Consider the following 20,820-nt stretch of genomic DNA (forward strand, 5'->3'; position numbering starts at 1 on the left):
CCGTTGTTAATTGTTCCTGTGTGAAAACCATGGCCAGTGTTATTATCATTATACTCAATAGAGTAATGGTTATGATTACCTGGAGCCATATCGGAATATCAGGAGGAAGTACTGGTTGGTAATGTTGTCTGTATTTTGTCCTGTCACACCCCCTTTTACCATACCAAGCCATCATTAAACAATCAATGTTTTTCCCCACTAAGTTTCCTTCTAATTAAGAAAATATTATCTAAACTCTTATATGTTTAAGTGTTAAAGTTACAGGGTGCATTTTTTTTTTTTTTTTACAATTTGTTTAGAAAGTTCAACCTGCAAGAGAAGGAAAAATTAACAGTCCAAGCAACCTGTAAAAAAGAATAACAGTCCACGACAACCTGTAAAGAAAATAATAATGTGTTCTGGATCTTCAACAGCTTCAGACAGCTCTCCGTTGACACCTGTTGTTCGCAGAGTGTCCAGCTGGCACTTGTTACTAATTAGATGCTTGCTTCTCCGTCTGGTGCTCCTCTGGTGGCAGTGCTGGCTTGCACTGAGACAGGTGGTACCATGAGCTGCCTTTACCCTTGAGTTGTACCGCGTGGCTGGTTCTCTCTGTCACCTGGAATGGGCCTGTCCAGCGAGGCTCTGACCACTTTCGCTTGATGGCTCTCAGATACACCCATGGAGCGACGGCCACCTCGGGAGGTATCTCATGCTCCTCGCATGAGATACCTGCACAGATAGTTCCTCACACACTGATTTTAGTTTCAAAACAGTTGACGATACTCATCTGTGTTCGTTCCAGGCGAGCCCGCTTCAGGACTCAGTCTTGTTTTTGGGCCTGGAAATGCTACGCCTCTGACCAGTTCAAATGGGGAGAAGCCTGTGCTTCTATTTATAGAACTCCGAATACTGATCAGGGCAATTGGTAGGGCATCTAGCCAATTCATGCCTGTGGTCAGTGTAATCTTAGCTAATTTTGGTTTCAAATTTTGATTCATCCTCTCCACCTGACCTTGTGAGGAAGGATGATACACTCAACCATAGCTATGGCGCAGCCCCAACGACTGCTCCACCCACTGCAGTGTTTTACTCGTGAAATGACTCCCGTTATCTGAAAAAATTTTCCTAGGAAACCCATGGTTTGGAATCCAACAATTAATCAGAAACTTACAGACTGCTTTTGCATCTTCCCTCAGAGTGGGGACTGCCTCTACCCACCCCGAGAATCTATCTACAACGACCAGGAGATATCTATATCTCCTAATGGGGTCAATCATATCTGTGTAATCCATTTGAATCTCGTGTCCATGAGAATCTGGCAATGGAAACCTTCCTGGAGCTAGTTTAAATGCTTTTGCTACGTTCTGAGTGTTATAAATCTGACATTTAGTGATGTAATCAACCACTAATACTGACATATATGAGTGCCACCATTGTTTTAGATTTTCCAGTGTTTTGTTGTCTTCCTATGTGTGCCACTTCTAATGCTGAAATTACTGCTAGCAGTTCTGCGTTCCCCCTTTTTCTGAAACAGTACACCATTAATCACAGTGTCTGTTTCAGAAACATCCATGTAAAAAGGTAGTGAATAGTCAGGTCTGGCTAAGTCAACTGAAGCAGATAAGGTTTGTTTAACATCTATAAACGCCTGTTCAGATTCCACCGTCCAATTGAGCTTACCAGACAAATTTCTCATCCCTAGAGATTTCACCATGTCCCTAATAGGTTGTGTACATCCGACAAAGTCAGGAATGTATTGTCTGCTGTAACCAGTCAGTCCTAAAAATGCTAACAAGTCTTTCGCAGTCTCTGGTTTTGTGTTTATATTGGGGAATCCAAATTGTTTGTGTAATATTCATACAAAAAGAAACAGGTGTTTGATTAGTTTATCCTACATCATCTGGTCCTGTGGACCACAATGTGTCAGGTAGTGATGCTAATAATGCCTCCGTCTGTGGATGATCAGTGTCCTCACAACCATGGTGTCTAGGCAGCAATTGATGATGCAATGTGACTAGGATGGGTGAGTTATCAGTGATGTGATATGTCTGTGTTGACTGTGAAAACATGACACCAGGTCCGGACCCAATCCGTGGCCTCATTTGCTCTTTTTCCATAGGGCCCAACTGCTTGGCCTCGTGTTTTGGATGGAGAGCTAATGAAATGTGTGGTGCCGCCGTGTCAAACAGTTTGTACCAATTGTGTTGTTGTGGAGTTAGTGAAACAGGAGATGCCACCCCTTCAGGACCCACATAAATCCCTGTGGTGTCAACCGACCACTGTGTACCCTCTAATTCTGTTTGAAAAGCTTCATAGTAAGTTAAATCTCCCCCTACATCATAGAACAGGGTGACATGGAATGGGTCGGGCGGAGGGAGGTAGGGTGCCATGGCTGTAATCCAAGGCGACCACTGGTGGAACAAAGCAATGAGTCGTGGTGACGGGTCCGTCTGTCCAGTCACTAAACCCCAATAAATGTCTACCGACTCATCCTGCTGAGGCCTCATCAGGTACATACCATCAGTGTACCCCACCACTGCCTGTTTTGTGTCCGTCCAACCACGTAAGTGTGATCCCATCTGGTTGGCATAAAATAGTAACTCCCATTTTCATCAACAAGTCTCTACCACAGATGTTCAAGGGTGCTTGTGGTGCAATTAAAATGAATGTGACACAGTCTGTGTACCAGTACTGACTGGCAAATGTCTTGTTTTTGGCAGTGATGTAGATGTCCCCGAGAAACCCCTTACTTGCACAGTGTGTTCGCTCATCAGATGTGCAGGTAATACAGTGTTGATGGCTGACCATGTGGCTCCCGTGTCTACCAGAAAAAGGATTTCGGAGGCCCCCACAGTTAATGACAGCATGGGTTCTGCCCTGGCCCTGCTGTCCTGGTGCTCCTCAGGACCCGGTCAATGTCAACCCCACGGCTCCATGCTGTATTGGCCAGCAGGAAGATGTGATGGCTCCGGTTTTGGTGCCGCCTGTGGGTGTGGTGCCTGGTGTGGATAGCTGGTGTCATTAGAGAGTGGTGCCCTCCATTGTGCTGCCCAATGTTCTAAGGCTCCACATCTTAGGCACGCCCCTGTCCGACGGCGGACCCTGCCCCTCCACCTACCATTACCCCGCCCCCTGCCTCCTGAGTAGGGCTGATATGGGAATTATGGAGTTGGTCCATAATTATACGGTGGGTTTTGTGGTGGCCCTGATTGGGTCGGCATGTATGTGTTAGTGTTCATAGTTGTGTATGGAATTGAAATTGACTCATGTGGCTTTTGCAATTAAAATGGATCTTCTGTATGTGCGTTTGTGTGTAACTCTGTGAGCTGGCTGCTCAGAAGGAGAGCCCCTCCCTTCGGTGTCCATCCATAAACTCACTGTGCCCGATTCTACACTAAAGACTGGTAGGATATTTTCAACTGGTGTGACGAGGCCTAGGTTGTATGGCGGAGGCGGAGCTGTAGGCTCCTCTCCCTTATGTTTCATATACTCAGTGTCCACTTCCGTGTTCTCAGCAGTGAGTGAAAGAGCCTTCGACCGTGCCTGACCTAGTGTTTTCAATGTAACAAGCTGTGTTGTCATGCTCAGGAAGACCATTTTAATAGTTTGAAGCTCCGCAAGGTCCGTTTTAGCTGTTTTTAAACTTTGCTTTGCCTTAGCTCTTTGGAAAAGGCTTGCCCTACTAACCTCTGCTTCAGCCTGACGTAATATTTGCTCCTTTTCTCTCTTCAACTGATTAATGCAGGTTATCAAAGATGCAGTGTCCCCTGTGTGTGTTTTAACCCAGTTATCAAATCTCTTGAGCACACTTTTGTGCACAATATCCCGCTTTTTCAAATCTATCAGTCCCAGTTTCAATCCCCCAGTTATTATTTCAATTTGCTGAACTAACGGTTTCCATTCCCAATTCCCCACGCCGTAAATGGCGTTTAATTCATTATGCAAATCTCTAGTAATAGCCATGTTGTCTGTAAGGAGCTGATTAAAAAATTGGACCTTACCTAAATGGTTCTTCGTTCTAGTTCACTCTTTAATTGCAAATCAATTAACACCACTAGGTTTCATCACAACTTCAGAGTTCACAGAACAGTTTCCCAGGATCTCCCCCACACAGCGCCCACGCAACCCTTAGCGCTCTCCGGCTCAGTTTATATAAAAAAGAAAAGAAAAGTTTTAAAGTCAAGTTTTCAAGCTCAGCCAAGAAAAGCAGAACCACCTCAGCCCTGTGAAGAATTTCACAGGCGTATAAAAACATAGGCGTGCCTTCAGACACAGTATTGAATTAGAAGCAAGCCAAGCCTAATTTACATTAATTATGAAACCGGCCCACGAACCGAAAAAGCTCTTTAGTCAGAAGCAAATAACACGCCAATATATGAAATAGAATTTGTAATAAACAGAAAAAACCAAAGACTATAGTTTAGATAACCGAACACACTTATCAGTCAACAAGCCACCCTCGTGCCTATTATGTGGAGTATCAGTTTCCAACCGAACAAAACAAACCTCATCAGCACACCGTTAAAAGGCGATCAAATAACAAGTTATATTATAACAAGTTAAAGCAAAATTTTTGAGAACTACAGAAATAGCAAGCAGGTTACAAAATATGTTATGATGAACGAAAACTTCAAACCGAGGCAGAAAATAAATTTTTAAAACAAACTACCACAGTCAAAAAAAAAATGCAAACTGAACCGGAAAAATAAGATTCTTAGGACAATAAGCAGTAAACAAAATACCAAATATATTTTTATCCACTACAAGTCTAAATTAACCCCAATAACAAAGAAACCAGATTCAAAATTAGAGCAAGTGTTCAAGTAACAATTTTCCCTTTAATTCCCATGTTTAAACCTTAGTTTCCCCAATGTACCCTATTAATTCCTCAGCTTTACACCTTGCTCTCCTTTCTCCTATTCTCAACATCTAAAAACGTCTTTCTGGAGCTCATTGTCTATATTTTCTTAAAGTATAGTCTCCAAGAAAGCTCATTTATTTTACTTTATATATTTTTACTTTAAAAACGTCTTTTTAAACGACGTTTAAAAACGAACCGTTCAGGCTCATTGTCATAAATAAACAAACTCCTCATTTTATTGAGGTTCATATTCTTTAAATAACTGTCCTTGAACGAAGCTCATAATTTTTACCATTACAAATTTCTTTCCCTATTAATTTCTAAATCTCTCATTCTTTATCATATTTCCCCTTTTTCTTTAAACACACTCTCAGAAAATGTATGGCTCTTACAGCACATGGAGAGTTCTCCCCGCACACACACTCAAAGGCAACCGCAGAAGAAAAGGGGGTTGATCAGTCCCCCACTTTCTCCTTTTTCTCCCAAAAAATTCTTTCAGCTGACACACACACATAGTTACAGACTAAGGGACAAAGTTATAAGATGGGAAAAGGGAGGGGGTGAGACACACACACTCAGCTGAAACATACACATACACAGCAAGACACTCCTCTATCGCCCTCTAGCGAGCAGGAACGTACACAACAGTCATGCAAACAGCCCCACAAAATAATAACACACAAAATACACAGTCAAATTTCATTAAAACACACCACAAACTCTGGCGGGAACAGCTTCCGCTCAATATCAAATAAATCTGCGGGAACAGCATCCGCGAATATTAATATAAAATGTGCGGGAACAGCTTCCGCTCCTTTTTTTTTTTTTTCATTTCATTTCGCGGGAACAGCTTCCGCTTAATATTAAATCGCGGGAACAGTGTCCGTGTGTTTATACTTCAGGGGAGACCACGCCCACGGACGACCTTCGACCGGGCAATTAATTCGGTACCTCGTCAGGTTCCGAATGGAGGACGCCACCACTCAGTCTCAAGATGGGTACAGCGTCCATCTATTATATTTTGAATTCCATAATTAATTTTTTAAACAAGCAACCCCAAATGTATAAACCGATAAAAAATTATAAAAACATATTTAAAATAAATTTATTTGCTCAATGCCTCACTCCGGACCGGCTTCAGGCCTCCGCACCACTCCCAATTTAAAAAATCCAATATGCAGAATTTGAATAAAACAGGTCTGCGCACCCACCTTTAGTTTATTGCGGCCGCGAGTGGAACAGAGTCCGAAGTCGTCCGCCGTCTCGAGCTTCCGCACGTCCGGGGTCACCAATTAAAGATTAAAATGTTCTTTTTGGACCGTTCCCAAAGTAATTAAAATTTATAAAATATCAAAAAGTTCCAAAATACAACCTTCCTCCTCAGAGAGGCGTGCTCGTTCCGAAAATGTTACAAAGACCAGTCGAGTGAAGTTCAAAGCAAATCAAAGTATTTATTTAATAATACTGGATCCAGGAGAACAATACATGAAACCCGTCTAATGGCCTTCCCCAGTAAAGTTCTGAGTCTTCGCATCTGACTCCACAGTTTTATACCTCATATGACGTATAGCCTTCTGGTGGGGCGTTTCTGGCTGATTAACATATATTAATATGCATAATAAGACATGTTAGTACTCAGGTTTCTCGCGTGCAAGTTTCACATGCACTGTGACCCCCAAAACACTCATCATGCCCTTCTGACAAGTACCTTTCTTTCCCACACTCCTTTTCTGTCACCAAAATTTAGGGGAGTCACTAATGCACTTCAGGTCAACCTGCCCCTAAAGTTCAGCTGTCCTGGCTAACACTTTTAATTTATGTAAGCTTGGTAAAAGCCTAAGTACACCTCTGTTCAAGATTAAATGTTTAAGAATTTAGAAAGGTGAGTCATCATGCCAGTGCAGATTCTAAACTGTTTAAATGCATGTGTAAATACTGGTTAGTCATTCATATGAGTACAAGGTTTCATACAATGAATATGTAATTATACTTTCTAATTTTAACTAATATTCATTTAAGGATATTTGTCCACTATCACAAAATAATAAAATTATTTTCTACAACAGGTTACAGCACATTAATTCACAAACAGTTATGTTAATCCATTATTTTGTGCCCAGTCCCTCAGTAAACCATTTGTTATGTAGAATCAAATGTACATTGACATTATTAGTAACATATTTCCATCTGCACAATGAATTATTTTTCTGACAGAACTGACGTGAATGAGTTATTTATTTTAAAGGGGTATAAATTATGCATTAAAACGAAATATAGGGGGCATATAGAATGTAGATAGTTTCATGTTTAAAAGTTTGTTTGGTTGTGGTACCATTATAATAATAGAATCTATTATAATCATTTGTATGTTATTATTATATAATAATAACAGATAATAATGAGCTTTGTTTATAACCATAAGCTTGATATGAATACTCAGAGCAGAATTTAACGGAAGAACTAATATTCATGATTTATGTTTGTTTAGGTGGAGCTCCTCTTGAAGATTTACAAGCCCTTTCTACTTTGAACATCAGCATGGACATTGACACCTTCATGAACCTGGACCCTGATGTTCTAATTGTATGAAACAGCTAAAGTGTATTATTTGTGCCAGTGATAATGAGATAAAAACAGCATGAAATTATTTAAGACCAGAGATAAAAACATGTTTGTGTTTCAGGCTCTGAATGTGACTACAGTGCGTGGTCTGCTGGGGGTGAATGTTGGTGATTTGAAGACGTTTGAAAACTCTACAGCGGTAATGCTATGGGAGAGCCATCAGAGTCAATCTGATTTGGACTCCTTGGACATTGGCCTGCAGTATGGAATAAAACATGTCATCAACTCTACACCAGTATCCATCACTAGCGTGGTCAGCATGAATAGCGAGACTAGTAACACCATCAGCACCAGTGCTCCAGTTACCAGCACAATTGTAAACATCAGCACAACTGCAAATGACAGCAACCCTGCAATTACCATCACTGCAAATACCAGCACTTCTGAAATAACCAGCACCACTGCTTTTAACAACCAACACCTTTCTGCAGCTGTCAATACGATAACTGCAGCTGCATCTCATAATGAGACAATCCTGCCCACCAGCAGTGTCAGTACAAGTAGCATTGCTGTTTCTGAAGGCAACAGCACTGTCAACACTACAAAGAGTGTCCATGTCATCAGCTCTAATGCTGTAACTACTTTTAGTGCAAACAGCATCATCACACAAAGCCCCAGAAATGGAAATATCACTGTTATAAATGCCACCACTGCAAGCTTTAGCAACACTACCACTACTAATTCCAGTGACGTTACAGTCATCTCTGCTGGTGCCACAACCAACACTGTAAGCCTAATGAATGTTAACATTTACAACACTAGCCTCCATGCCACCGCTGCCACCACTACTGCTAGTATCAACACCACTATGACTGGTATTATCGGCTCCACTTTCAACACAACACATGGCATTGTTGAATACACCAGCATGAATGCTACAGCTGTAAGCCTTAATACTACTGGCATGATCGCTGCAACCATGACAGGTAGTATCAACAGTGCCAGTGTCAAAGAAACCAGCATTAATGCCACGACTTCAAGCCACAATGCCAGCATTACTATGACTGGTGATGTTAACAGCACAACTGCCAGCACAGAAAATGGTAACATCCAGGGGACCAGCATAAATACTAACACAGCAAGCCTTAATACCAGTGTTAGTTCCACTATCAGTGCTAAAACTGACATCACTGCTAAAGTCAATCCTACAATTGCCAACATTATAAATGGCAACACTGTGCATACCAGCATCAGTGACACCACTGTTAGTCTCAACACCACTGCAACAACTAATGTCAGTGACATTAGGGACATCTCTGCTGGTGTTACCTACAATGCTGTAAGCCCTGTGAATGCCAATGGTCAGAACACTGCCATTAATGCCACAACTGCCAGTGACACCACCACCACTGGTATTATGAACACAACCACAGTGAACACAGTGAATATAAATGATAATGTCAGAGACACCAGCATCAATGCTACCACTGCAAGCCTCAACATGACTACCAATACTAGTGTGAATGCCAACAGCACTATATATGCAAATGTAAACAGCACTACTGTAATTGCTACCCTTGCAAGCATCAACACCAGTGTAACTTCTTTATACAGTGCCAGCAGTACAATGAATGTTAGTGTCAATAGCACTACTCTCAACCCTGTACACGGCAATGGCAATGTCAACAGCACCATTATTACTGCTACCACTACAAGCCTCAATACCACTTCTACCACTAGTGCCAGTGCAATAACCTTCATCAGTGCTGGTGTCAACACAACTGCTGTCAACCCTCTAAATGGGAATGGTAACACTATCATTGGAAATGCCACCACTGCTAGAGCCAATACCCTCATCCCTGCAAGTGTCAGCACCACAAATGTTTCGACCATAAATGGCAACATCAGCACCATTAGCATAAACATCCCCACTGAAAATCCCCAAAATAGTTCCACTATTAGTAGCAACACAATTATCACCACTGTAAGTACCATATACAGCAATGTAAACACCAGCGTGAATACCCCCACTGCCAGTCTCAACATCACTGCCATTTCTCCTGCCAGTTCAAGCACTATAATTACTCCAAGTGTCAACACCACTTCTTTCAACCAAATAATTAGCAATGTCAGCAACACCAGTGTAAATGCAACCAGTACAAGCCTGAATACTACTCTCACTACAACTTCCAGTGTGAACACCGCCATGATAACTGCCAATGTCTCCATCACTGCAAGTGTTAATACCACAGGGATTACAATAAACGGCAATGTCAACATTACCAATGTCCACACAACCAGTGCAAGCCTAAGTAGCAGTGCCATTACTGGTACAAGTACCAAAACATCTACTGTTGGTCCCAAAAATGAAAGCATGAATAACACTAGCTTAAATGCTTCTACCACAAGCATCACCACGACTGCAAATACTACTGCCAGTGCTACGACCTTCAATAATTTTAGTACCAACAATACTGAGAACACAATGAATGGCAGTGTCAACTCCACCAATATTAGCACTACCAATGCAATCCTCAATAACATCCCTACTACTGCCAGTGCTAGTGATACCACCGCAACTTACAGCGTTACTGGTATTAACCCTAACCCTGTTTCAGTGGTCAAAACCACCCCTGTCAAAAACACTGAACTGAATGTCCCTATGTCAAATGTCACATTGAGCACTGTTAGTGTCAACAACAATACTGCCAGCACCAACGGTGTAAACAAGTCCAGTTCCACCACTGCAAGTTTGAGTGCTGCTGTGTCTACTACTAGCAGTGTTAGTTCGACCCTCATCTCTCCTAGTGTCAGTCCGACCACTATCAACATTAATAATGGGCATATTAACAGCACTGTCACCAGTGAAAATACCACTTTTGTCACTCCTACTGCTACCAGTAGGAATAGCACTTTTCTAAACACTGCTACCACCACTGTCAGTACCACTGCTGTGAATTACACTGACATGACTGTTAGTAATATGTCAAATACTCTCACTATCACAGCCAATAAAAACCCCACTGTGAACACCACTGGAGGAAATAACATCACTACCAGTATTAATATAAATTTCCATACTTTCAATGTCACTAGCAGCACTTCCAGCACCAACAACAATGCATATATCAATATCACCACTACTGATATCTCTTCAGCTCATGTCAACACCACTGTTCCTATTGCTCACAGCACTAGCACACCTTCAGTCTCCTGTCAAGGTGTAGACAGGTAAATTTGTGGTTGAGAACATGTTTCAAATTTTATTTTTTGAAGAAATGTTGGAGATATGTAATATGTCATTTTTTCTTACAGCCATTCCCTTGAGACTCTGCTTCTGTCAGGAAATTTGTCTGCAGTGCTTTGCAATTTCAGTATCTCTGAATATGCCTGTTCATCGGTGAGACTTCTATGAACCTAGAGAAAATATCCTTTCAAAGATCCAATCTTCATACAGCAAAAAGTTTTTTAACAACATCAAGTCTTTGCTTGTACTTACTTTCTTTAAAGGTTGCAGCAAGGTTGTCTCCAAGAGATCTTGCCGCACTTCTGTCATGCACACTGCAGAGCAACACGGTGTATTCCAAAGAAATGTGGACACTGTTCTTCCAGAGATATTCAGTAATTTTGGATGAGGCACTGGATCTGTTCTCCAGCAGGGTATGTTGTGTTAATTGTTATTCAGTAAAAGCATTTTAATTTGAATCGTACAAAATGATTAATTTGAAATATCTGCTTTTTATTGTAGACAACCAACATCACCCTGTCTGATCCAAACGTTCTTGATGCTATCGGAGAATTGATAGTCAACAACTTCACTGCTACACAGCTGACGAACATCACTTTTATCACCAAGTGGTTTCAGACAACCCTCAGACCATTTTTGTCATCAGTATCAATAAACTTCCTCTCCATTCTCAGCTCCAACAATTTCAGCTGTCAGACCTACCAAGTTGTGTAAGTATTCATTCATTCATTCATTCACTGTCTGTAACCACTTATCCAGTTCAAGCTCGCAGTGGGTCTGGAGCCAACCCGGAATTTTGCAATATGGCCAGTGTAATTTCAGAATATTTTTGAAGGAAAAATAAATGATCCACTACACTTTACATATCTTCTTGTCCAATTTAGGGTGGCGGAATTTAGCACACTACAACCACTTTTGGAAGAAAATCAAAAATCTTCAATCTACAGTGACTTCATCTATCCTTTCCTATTAAAAGCTCACCTGTCAGGTATTTAGACAACTGGCATTTGAAGTTACACTCAAAAGCTTTAGAATATTTGTGTGGTTATGTCATTTGTAGGAACAGCTCCAGAACCTAGTACACTTTCAAATGTGCTGTATGTGTTAGAAACCACAGGGTGTTTAATATACTCTGGGTTTTAGGTCAGTCCTGTGTTCAGTCAATGAACAATGACTCTGATTGGCTGGTGAAGAATTTTGGCCAATTCAGTAGCTTCGCCTCATACTCTGATTTCATCCGTCTGAAGAGTGACTTCAATGGAGTGAGTTACATTTTTACAACACATTCCCATGAATTTTCTAATAGTGATCTCTATGAAATGTTATAACAGAGAAGAAAATTAAAGGTGTTTTATGACCTGAACACTCGGTTGATATTTCACCCTTACAACCTAAAGTAACTCAGTTTAAGAAGATACTGTCATTGTTTATGCCTCATTGCTTCACTCTCTCTCATTCCAGCCCATATTGTCTCACACTCTCTTTGCCCATCCAGGTCAATGCATCAGATCTTCTAACATCGAACCAGCTGGCAGAGCTCTGTTCTGACCCCTCTCAACTCCATGGTGCTCAGGACATAAACACTGTGCTGGCAGCTGTTAACCCAAACCAATTTGCCTCCTTCTTTGACATCCTCACTCCTAACATCCAGGTACTTAACATTTCTCTGGTTTAATTCAATCAAAATTCTGCTGATATATGTAACATTCATCCATTATCTGTAACCGCTTATCCAATTTAGGGTCGCGGGGGGGCCAGAGCCTACCTGGAATCATCGGGCGCAAGGCAGGAATACACCCTGGAGGGGACGCCAGTCCTTCACAGGGCAACACAGACACACACACATTCACTCACACACTCACACCTACGGCCACTTTCGAGTCACCAATCCACCTGCAACGTGTGTTTTTGGACTGTGGGAGGAAACCGGAGTACCCGGAGGAAACCCACGCGGACACGGGGAGAACACACCAACTCCTCACAGACAGTAACCCGGAGCGGGAATCGAACCCACAACCTCCAGGCCCCTGGAGCTGTGTGACTGCGACACTACCTGCGCCACCGTGCCGCATATATGTAACACAAGGAATTAATTCATAAGATGCCCAGACCAAACATTTGTTTGTAATATGTTTTCCAATTATTTGGATACAACTGTCTTATCCACCATCTTTTTAGGTACATTTTGTCATGTTCAATTCAGATCAAACTGAAGTCTCCTTTCTAGGTAAAGGTATCATTTGATGTGAAACCTCATACAAATGTAGTAGAAATAAAGACAATTGCATGTTTTGAACTGTTTTTTTTTTCAGCCCAAGAAATAGGAAATAATGTTAATGTTAGATTTACACAAAATATAACTGAAAGTAAACACAATTGTTTGTGTGTTTGAGCAAAATAATGAGTTATAATAGCAGAATAATCAGGCCATTTAAAGTACAAGAAAGCCTGTCTTTTAGGTGTTTATTCACACTGGATTATTCCCAGAGGCTTATATTTTTTGGAAATGGTAGGATCTGCAGTTTCTAACAATATATGGATCACACTGATGCATTCAGGCATTCCTGAATTATAAAGCTGTGATTACAAGGTGTGTTTAACCATGCAAAAAGAGTGTCAGGGTCTAAGGGTTAATCATACACTTTCAGGCTACTGTTTCTTTACTGTGTTATAGCTGGTTTCACATACCACTCCTAGGTTATATTAATCCTGTCTTACTACCATAGTTACAGCATTTCTAGTTTTCTTGCAACTGCCAGCCAGACTGCATACACATTCTCTCCCTTATATATGTTGCTTGTCTGTTGCTGGGTACTCATTCTTGCCCTCTTGAAAATTTTTGCATGGTGATGTTTTCACTGCTTTGCTATGAACCTACTTACACCCTTATTCTTCCTTCCACTGTGGTTTCATTCATCCTGTCTCTCCTGTCTCATATATTGAATTACCTTGTTCCTGCTGCCTACCCTGGTGTTGCACTGATGCAGATCCTGCAGTTCAATGCCTCCTGTTTGAGATCTTGGCATTGTTTCACCTACAACATCATGACTGGTCTTCAAAGGGATTGTTTTAACCCAGATGGACTTTACACCAATTGTTATTCTCAGACTGAGCACCTCTTTCTTCTTCATATATCTTCATATTTTTTTTTTACCTTCACATTACCTTTAACTCATCATCTCTTTCAGTTCATTTTTACTGCTGTTTTGTAATTGATTGTGCTCTATGGTGTTAACCAGAGGAGGATGGGTTCCCCAAATGAGACTCAAGGTTTCACCCGGCACTGAGGGAGTTTTTCCTGCCAATGTCATCCTTGTATTGGTCATAGGAGGCTTGGACCCAGATCTCTGTAAAGCTGCTTTGTGATGTCTGTCTCTTCTTAAGTGTACTATAAAGAATACATTTGATTGATTATAAATGAAACACCAGTATCTCACTGTAAATGAAACAAACCCAATGTCAATTTTTTTCTCCTGGTGTGTGTGGTTTGTCTTAGCAGAATGTGTCGCTGTACTCCAGTGATGAGAAGGAAGCCTTCGTCAAAGCTGTACTAAACAGAGGTGGGCTCTCCTCTGCAGCAGTGTCTGATTCAGAGGTGCTGCAGTGGGTGAATGTTCGGTTATTGCCCTTCCTCTCCAGCCTTTCCTCTGCAGATGTATCACTGTACTTCAGCATCTTCAGTAAGCGGAGTTGCAACACCAGCCAGGCAGGGTATGGACACCTAAACAAACCAGTAAAATTCACACCCTTGTTTCTATGTCTCTGTTTACTGTGGGTTTATGTAAAAAGTGAGAGAGTAAGGAGGTGTGTACCCTGTTAGTTCAGAATTGTGTCGCATGACTGTGATGAACTGTTTCTTGTGTTATAACAGAGTGAAAACTTTGGACTCCCTGGGTTCAGCTTTCAACAATGACACACAGACTCAGATTTACAACAATATCCTACAGCTCCTCACTGGTATAACACCACATCATCGTGCTAATGCTAATTAAAAAGAAAATTAATGATCTACTAACCCAGCTTATTCTGTTTTAACTGATAAGCTGCTGTTTTATTTCCCACAGGGAATGGTCTGGGTTGCTATAGTGGAGGGAATTTCTACATCTTCCTCAAAAGGACCTTCCTCAGTTTTGAGTTTCCTGACCTTAGCACATTTCTGTCCCTCATCCCAGCCAGTCGCCAGCAGGAGGTACTGCTGCTTTTACAGTTGAGAGGAAAATACGCTATTTAGACTCAGACAGTAGTTTAACCCATGAATCAATAAGATCACTGATCTATACATCTTCCAGTAACTCTGTTAATCAGGAGTCCATGAATGAATGGGTCAGTGAATACTGCTGAAAGTTTACCCACAGTTCCCTCTCTATTCTGTAGCTGTTGGGCTCCATCTCTCCAGGAGAACTGAGTGAATTTCTGAACAGTCCGAACACAGTCAGGAGTGGGTCAGATCTCTGCACACTTCTCAAAAACTACAACAGCACTGACCAGTATCTGGAGACGGTACACCTGTGTTCATCCCACCTGTCTCTCTCTACCTTTCAGTCCTACCTTTATCCTCCTTCAGTCCTGCTGTTAATGCAGTGATCTCTGTTCATTCTCCCTCTCTTTCTCTCTGGGTTTGACTCTCAGGTTTATTTAATGCAGTTCTCCATCTGTAACTCTCTCTTTGTCCTGCCTCTGTTTCTCTGAACAGGAGCCAGTTATATCTGCAGTCTTAGGAAGGCAGACTCTGGGCTGTTTTTGGTCTCGTGTTCTCAGTGCATCATCTCTGAATGAGGTGAATCAGTGGTTTAATGTCACACTTTCTCAGTACCTGCCCTTCCTCAGCTCTCAGCTCATCAGCCCCACAGAACTCAGTGGTGCCACCTGCCTGTCGTACCAGAAACTGTGAGTCTGAGAAAAACGTCAGCTTTCTGTAATGTAAATGAACACATTTCTGCAGTGAAATAGTGAAGTGACAAATGTTTGTGTTGTTTTGAGCAGGATTTCAGTCCTGGGGAACAACTATAATTTCTCCAACACTGATTTCACTGCAGCTGATGTGTACAGCTCTATAAAGGTCTATCTGAACAGCAGCGGTGAGCAGAGCTACAGTCTTCTCTGACGAGGCACTACACATTTATTGAGTATACACTGTGTTCACTGGATTACTTGTGCACTTGTGCTTGTGTGGTACCTTGCAGATGGCACTCCTCGCTGCTATAACTCCTCTGATCCCCTTTTGAACTCCACTGCCTGGTTTTCCAACAATATTGGATTCTTCATCACCTTCATCACCCTCACTGATCTCCAGTCCTTCATCTCTGAAAATAAGGTAACCATCGCATAGAAAACTTCCTTGATCTAAGTTAGATTTCAATGTAGCACAAACACACACATGTACAAAGGCACACACACAGTAGCAGTCACACAGCCCCAGGAACCTGGAGGTCGTGGGTTCGAATCTCTCTGTCTATGAGGAGTGTGGTGTGTTCTCCAAGTGTCTGTGTGGGTTTCCTCCGGGTGCTCTGGTTTCCTCCCATGCACCAAAAACACACATTGGTAGGTGAATTGGTGAATCAAAAGTGTGTGTGTGTGTGTGTTGCCCTGTGAAGGACTGGCGCACCCTCCAGAATGTATTCCTGCCTTGCACTCAATGATTCCGGGTAGGCTGCGGACCCACCGCTGCCCTGAACTGGATAAGGGTTACAATGAATGATTGAATGAATGTTTCACTCTGTCCTCCAGATAAGGGTGTTCCTGGAAAACCCCAAAAGTATTGAACTGTTTAACACCTCAGGAATCGCATCCAACGTCACCACGTTCTACAGCACAGAGCTATTCATCCAGAATCCTGAATACAACCCCCTCAGGTACCAAACAACACACTAAATACTACAGTACAGTTATACATCCAGAATCCTAACTACAACCCCCCCTTCACGTACCACACTACACACTAAAATAATACAGTAGTTATTCATCCAGAATCCTAACTACAAACCCATCACGTACCACACTACACACTAAACACTACAGTACAGTTATACATCCAGAATCCTGACTAGAACCCCCTCAGGTACCACACTACACACTAAACACTACAGTAGAGTTATTCATCCAGAATCCTGAATACAACCCCCTCAGGTACCACACTACACACTAAACACTACAGTAGAGTTATTCATCCAGAATCCTGAATACAACCCCCTCAGGTACCACACTACACACTAAATACTACATTTTAAATATTTTTTTTATGTTTGCAAATTATACTGGATAATTTGAACTACTAGATCAAACCAGAAAGCTTTTGAATAAAAAATGTCTCAGTGATCTTTGACCCAAACCTAAGACCTAATATTCTGAACAAAATATCAGTTGGAGTTGGAAATTAAGATAAATATTTGATTGTTTTTATCAAAGCATTGAATTTGGTTTGCAAGTCCTTAATTGGTTTATTATCTGTTTATCTTCTTGGTTACATGTCTTTGTGTTTTTTCTGTTTTTATTGTAGTTTGCCGGGTGTACTGTTGTGTGGAGCCCCTGCTTCTGTGTTTGTTTCTATTGGACCTACAAACAGCACAACAATCCTGGGGAGAATCAACCAATTCTGCCCACAGATTAGTCCACAGGTAAGCCTCAGTGTAAAGATTATTTTTATTATATTAATTCTTCACAATTATAAGCATATTGGACCATGTCCGCATGGACTGTGTCAGCATGAATGACCCATATTCCTCTTTACTCAGGTCACAGCCGCTCTTGCAGCAAATTTCCCAAACATATCAATGAACACAATCCAGATGCTTGGTAACCAGAGCATCGGTCTGTCAGAAGGTCAAATAATTGCCGCTAGCCCTGCTGTCTTTAACAGCACCTTGCCCATACTGAGCAATATCACAGGGTGGAACCAGGGTCAGCTCAACAACCTCATCCAGAGCATCACAATGGCAGGATATAGTGTGAGTTAACAAGAAACACTACAAACAGCACACTACCATCTCATCTCATCTTCTTTTCCGGTTGTTCATTTCAGGGTCGCAGGGCGGCTACCATAGATCTTAATTGTGACTTTGGAACTTGGCTCAATATGTTCTAGGTCTCTCAATTAGAACATCACTAAAGAATTAATATTTACTTAATGACATGTGTATTCTGTTAAATTTATCCCTGGTCTGGATGCTTCTTATAGATATGTGTTTAATTTTACACAATGTAACAATGGTACACACTACAGACTGAAGCACTATTTGAAGAAAGCCCTATACATTTAAAATGACTGTACCAAATTTAGATTTTACAGTGAGTTTTAAACTTTATTAGTTTCATTAGATTGAGGTTTTAGTGTTATTTTAGTGATGAGTTGAAGACAGAATTCATCTTGGTCCCAGGATACTAGTAATATTTTGTGATGCCTTCTGGGTTAATGAACGCACCAGCTGTTTTTCAATGACTGATTAACAAGCTTCTCCATGAGGAACTTGGCATTTGTGCCTTTGTTTATTTGGACAACACCCTTGACTCATTTTAAACAACATTAACACTTTAAATTTGAAAATACGCTTTTTCAAACTAGACCCTGCCAATGTTTGCCAGTAATTTTGGTGTATGACTTGTGACTGTCTGTATAAACTACCTAGAGTTTATACAGTTTCTCTCAAACTTAAGCCTCAAGCCCTTTGTTCGCGATTTGTTTCTTTGGATCCTGCCAACTGATACACTTTTACATTATTATTACATTCTGTTTTGTTAATCTCCTCTCTCTTTATTTAATTTGTCTTCTGACACTTTCATGTTGAGCTCATGTAGCTGTTGTGCTCTTACTTCCTGCAGATTCTATACACAAAGCTAAGCAGTGCTAATTTTTCAACTTGTCATCCCTCATTTTGCTCTTGAGTCCTTCTTTTTGCTTGAGTATTTTTAAAGGTTTCATTCAATTAATCTTTTATTTTTATAAGTCATTTTGCCCACTGATGTGAGTGTACACTTTATTATATTGCAATTGAATATTATTTGATGGTGTATTAATTAACAGATCGACAGCGGCCCCTCCCTGGTGAATCTGGGCACACTCATTGGAGGCGTTCCCTCTGCCACCATCTCCCAAATTCCATCTACTGACCTTCTGTCCATATCCCAGAATCCAACATTCATCAACAACATTCAGTCAGCTCCAGTGATTCTACAAGAGACCTATGTCCAGAAGGTACTCACACACACACACACACACACACACACACACACACACACACACACACTATTAAACCCTGTGATTCTACAACAGATGTATCCAGAAATTAGTTACAGAAAAAACTGATAAATATATAGTGCAGAAAAAACTCAGTTCTCTTTCCATTCTTTCTTCCAGATTGTGTCTGTAGACCTAGACAATGTGGTGAAGAATGTTCAAGATGCATTGGCACGATTCATCCCTCCTGTGATACTGTCATCTCCAGCCCCAGTTAATGTTTCACTCTTCAACACAAAGAGTTGGACCCAAGAGCAGGTAACAGAACTCACCGCAGGTAATGCTGCTTCAGCTCTGATGAACAGTCTCTTAAATCTTTAATGTTTTTTATTTCTTTTCTTTCTACAAGGCTAAAGTGTTGTTCAAAGGGGTGACCAGTGTCAGTGAGAATACAGAAGAGTGAGTTAATGCAAATAACCTTTAAACACAGTAAAATACATGGAAAAACACATAATTTTCTAGGAAACACGGTAAGTCTTGACATTTACATGTCTTTGCCAGTGCTGAAATAATCTGTTTGTGTGTGTGTGTGTGTATGTATGTGTGTGTGTGTGTGTGTGTGTGTGTGTGTGTGTGTGTATTGCCTCCTGCAGACTGTCAGTGTCTATATTACAGGGATTCACCTGCACCTCAGTCCAGTCTCTTCCACAGCAGAAAATTGAGCAGCTGATTACTGCCTGTCGGCCACGGCCGGGCAGAAGCAAAGTCAACCTCAAAGAGACTCAAGTACTGTTTAACCAACACATTTACCACTATATGTACATATGGCATAACTTAGACATTTGTTACACTAATCAAAGATGACACTTTCTCCAGATGAGCAGACTATACATTAATAAACAAATGTAATATAAATATATATATATGGTTCAGGTTTATTGTGCACATCTTTAGTGTCAGTAAAGAGAATGGTGAGTGTAACCGTGATGTAACTCCGTGTGTTGTGTGTTACAGCTGACTTGCATGTACAACTACATTAAAGGAGTCTCATCTCTGAACTTCACCAGTTTACCTTTTGATGTGCTTCTATATTACAGGTTTGTTACCCAACACATACACACACATCTCTGACTTTTCTTCAATCTTGCTTCTCTGCTAATGGAGTGTAAGATACACGTTTCAGTGCAATGCAGTTTAATTAAGTGAGTGCGGTTTGTTGGTGCTTTCTCATTGTCAAAGCTGGCCAGACATCACACAGGAGGGGACAGCCAATCCAGACAGTATTTCTCCAGCATAAGGTCAGATGGTAGTTGTTCCAATTAGCAGAGAAACACACAGAGTCAGGTCTGATATTTGTTCAGTCACTAATATCAGACTTGAATCAGTGTGTTTCTCTGCTAATTAGAGGGTGGGTTGTAGCTCAGAGAGACCTCACTAGAACAACATCTGGGAAAGAGGAGACTAGAGAGGCAGCACAGACATGAGGGCTTCCAGAGATATCAGCAACCCTCTGTCCAAATTGTCCACAGGCTGCCAGGACCTTGTGATAAAAGTAGGCGTGATGGTTCATTATACAAAATTAGTTTACTCGGGGACTCTGGCAAGAGGGTGTTTATAAATTGTGTACTTTTTTCTGGATTTGACTGGAGGCCAATTCAGGGCTTATAGTGTCAGTCTAGTATGGTCAGATCTCCTAGTGCTTGTAAGTACTCCAGCCGTGGAGTTTCTGTTACTTTATTGCCTTTTTTATTCTTGCTCCTAACAAAACCTCTTGCAGCCCATTAGTGGACTATTAGTTACCTTTTATGTAAATGAGGCAAAGCAACAAAGGACACAAGCTCTCAGATAGCACTTTTCCACCAACAAGCAACCTGAATGGTTCCAGTTTGTGAACTAAATTTGGAAATGTTCTGCGCATTTCCACTGATAAACTGATTCACAAACCAGAAAAGTTAGTTCCCAACTGGAACCAAAGAGGAACCGTGACATTGTTCATTG

The 20,820-nt window shown here is 41.2% G+C and overlaps 1 protein-coding gene across 1 annotated transcript in view; it reads left to right on the forward strand.

Moving 5' to 3' along the window:
- Window positions 1–20,820, forward strand: part of LOC136677060 (uncharacterized) — a 42,114-nt gene that overhangs the window by 16,138 nt on the left and 5,156 nt on the right. The window contains exons 24-45 of the mRNA XM_066654442.1: window positions 7,332–7,426; window positions 7,527–9,389; window positions 10,973–11,065; window positions 11,154–11,362; window positions 11,537–11,640; window positions 11,796–11,914; window positions 12,148–12,303; window positions 14,152–14,363; window positions 14,524–14,609; window positions 14,717–14,841; window positions 15,027–15,152; window positions 15,346–15,539; window positions 15,636–15,730; window positions 15,836–15,966; window positions 16,380–16,504; window positions 17,149–17,266; window positions 17,384–17,596; window positions 18,670–18,840; window positions 19,003–19,140; window positions 19,232–19,281; window positions 19,476–19,608; window positions 19,837–19,919. Coding sequence (XP_066510539.1) covers window positions 7,332–7,426; window positions 7,527–9,389; window positions 10,973–11,065; window positions 11,154–11,362; window positions 11,537–11,640; window positions 11,796–11,914; window positions 12,148–12,303; window positions 14,152–14,363; window positions 14,524–14,609; window positions 14,717–14,841; window positions 15,027–15,152; window positions 15,346–15,539; window positions 15,636–15,730; window positions 15,836–15,966; window positions 16,380–16,504; window positions 17,149–17,266; window positions 17,384–17,596; window positions 18,670–18,840; window positions 19,003–19,140; window positions 19,232–19,281; window positions 19,476–19,608; window positions 19,837–19,919 — 4,639 coding nt within the window. The remainder of the gene's footprint in view (window positions 1–7,331; window positions 7,427–7,526; window positions 9,390–10,972; window positions 11,066–11,153; window positions 11,363–11,536; window positions 11,641–11,795; window positions 11,915–12,147; window positions 12,304–14,151; window positions 14,364–14,523; window positions 14,610–14,716; window positions 14,842–15,026; window positions 15,153–15,345; window positions 15,540–15,635; window positions 15,731–15,835; window positions 15,967–16,379; window positions 16,505–17,148; window positions 17,267–17,383; window positions 17,597–18,669; window positions 18,841–19,002; window positions 19,141–19,231; window positions 19,282–19,475; window positions 19,609–19,836; window positions 19,920–20,820) is intronic.

The sequence above is a fragment of the Hoplias malabaricus genome, chromosome 2, assembly GCF_029633855.1.
Source record: "Hoplias malabaricus isolate fHopMal1 chromosome 2, fHopMal1.hap1, whole genome shotgun sequence".
NCBI classification, from domain to species: Eukaryota; Metazoa; Chordata; class Actinopteri; order Characiformes; family Erythrinidae; genus Hoplias; species Hoplias malabaricus.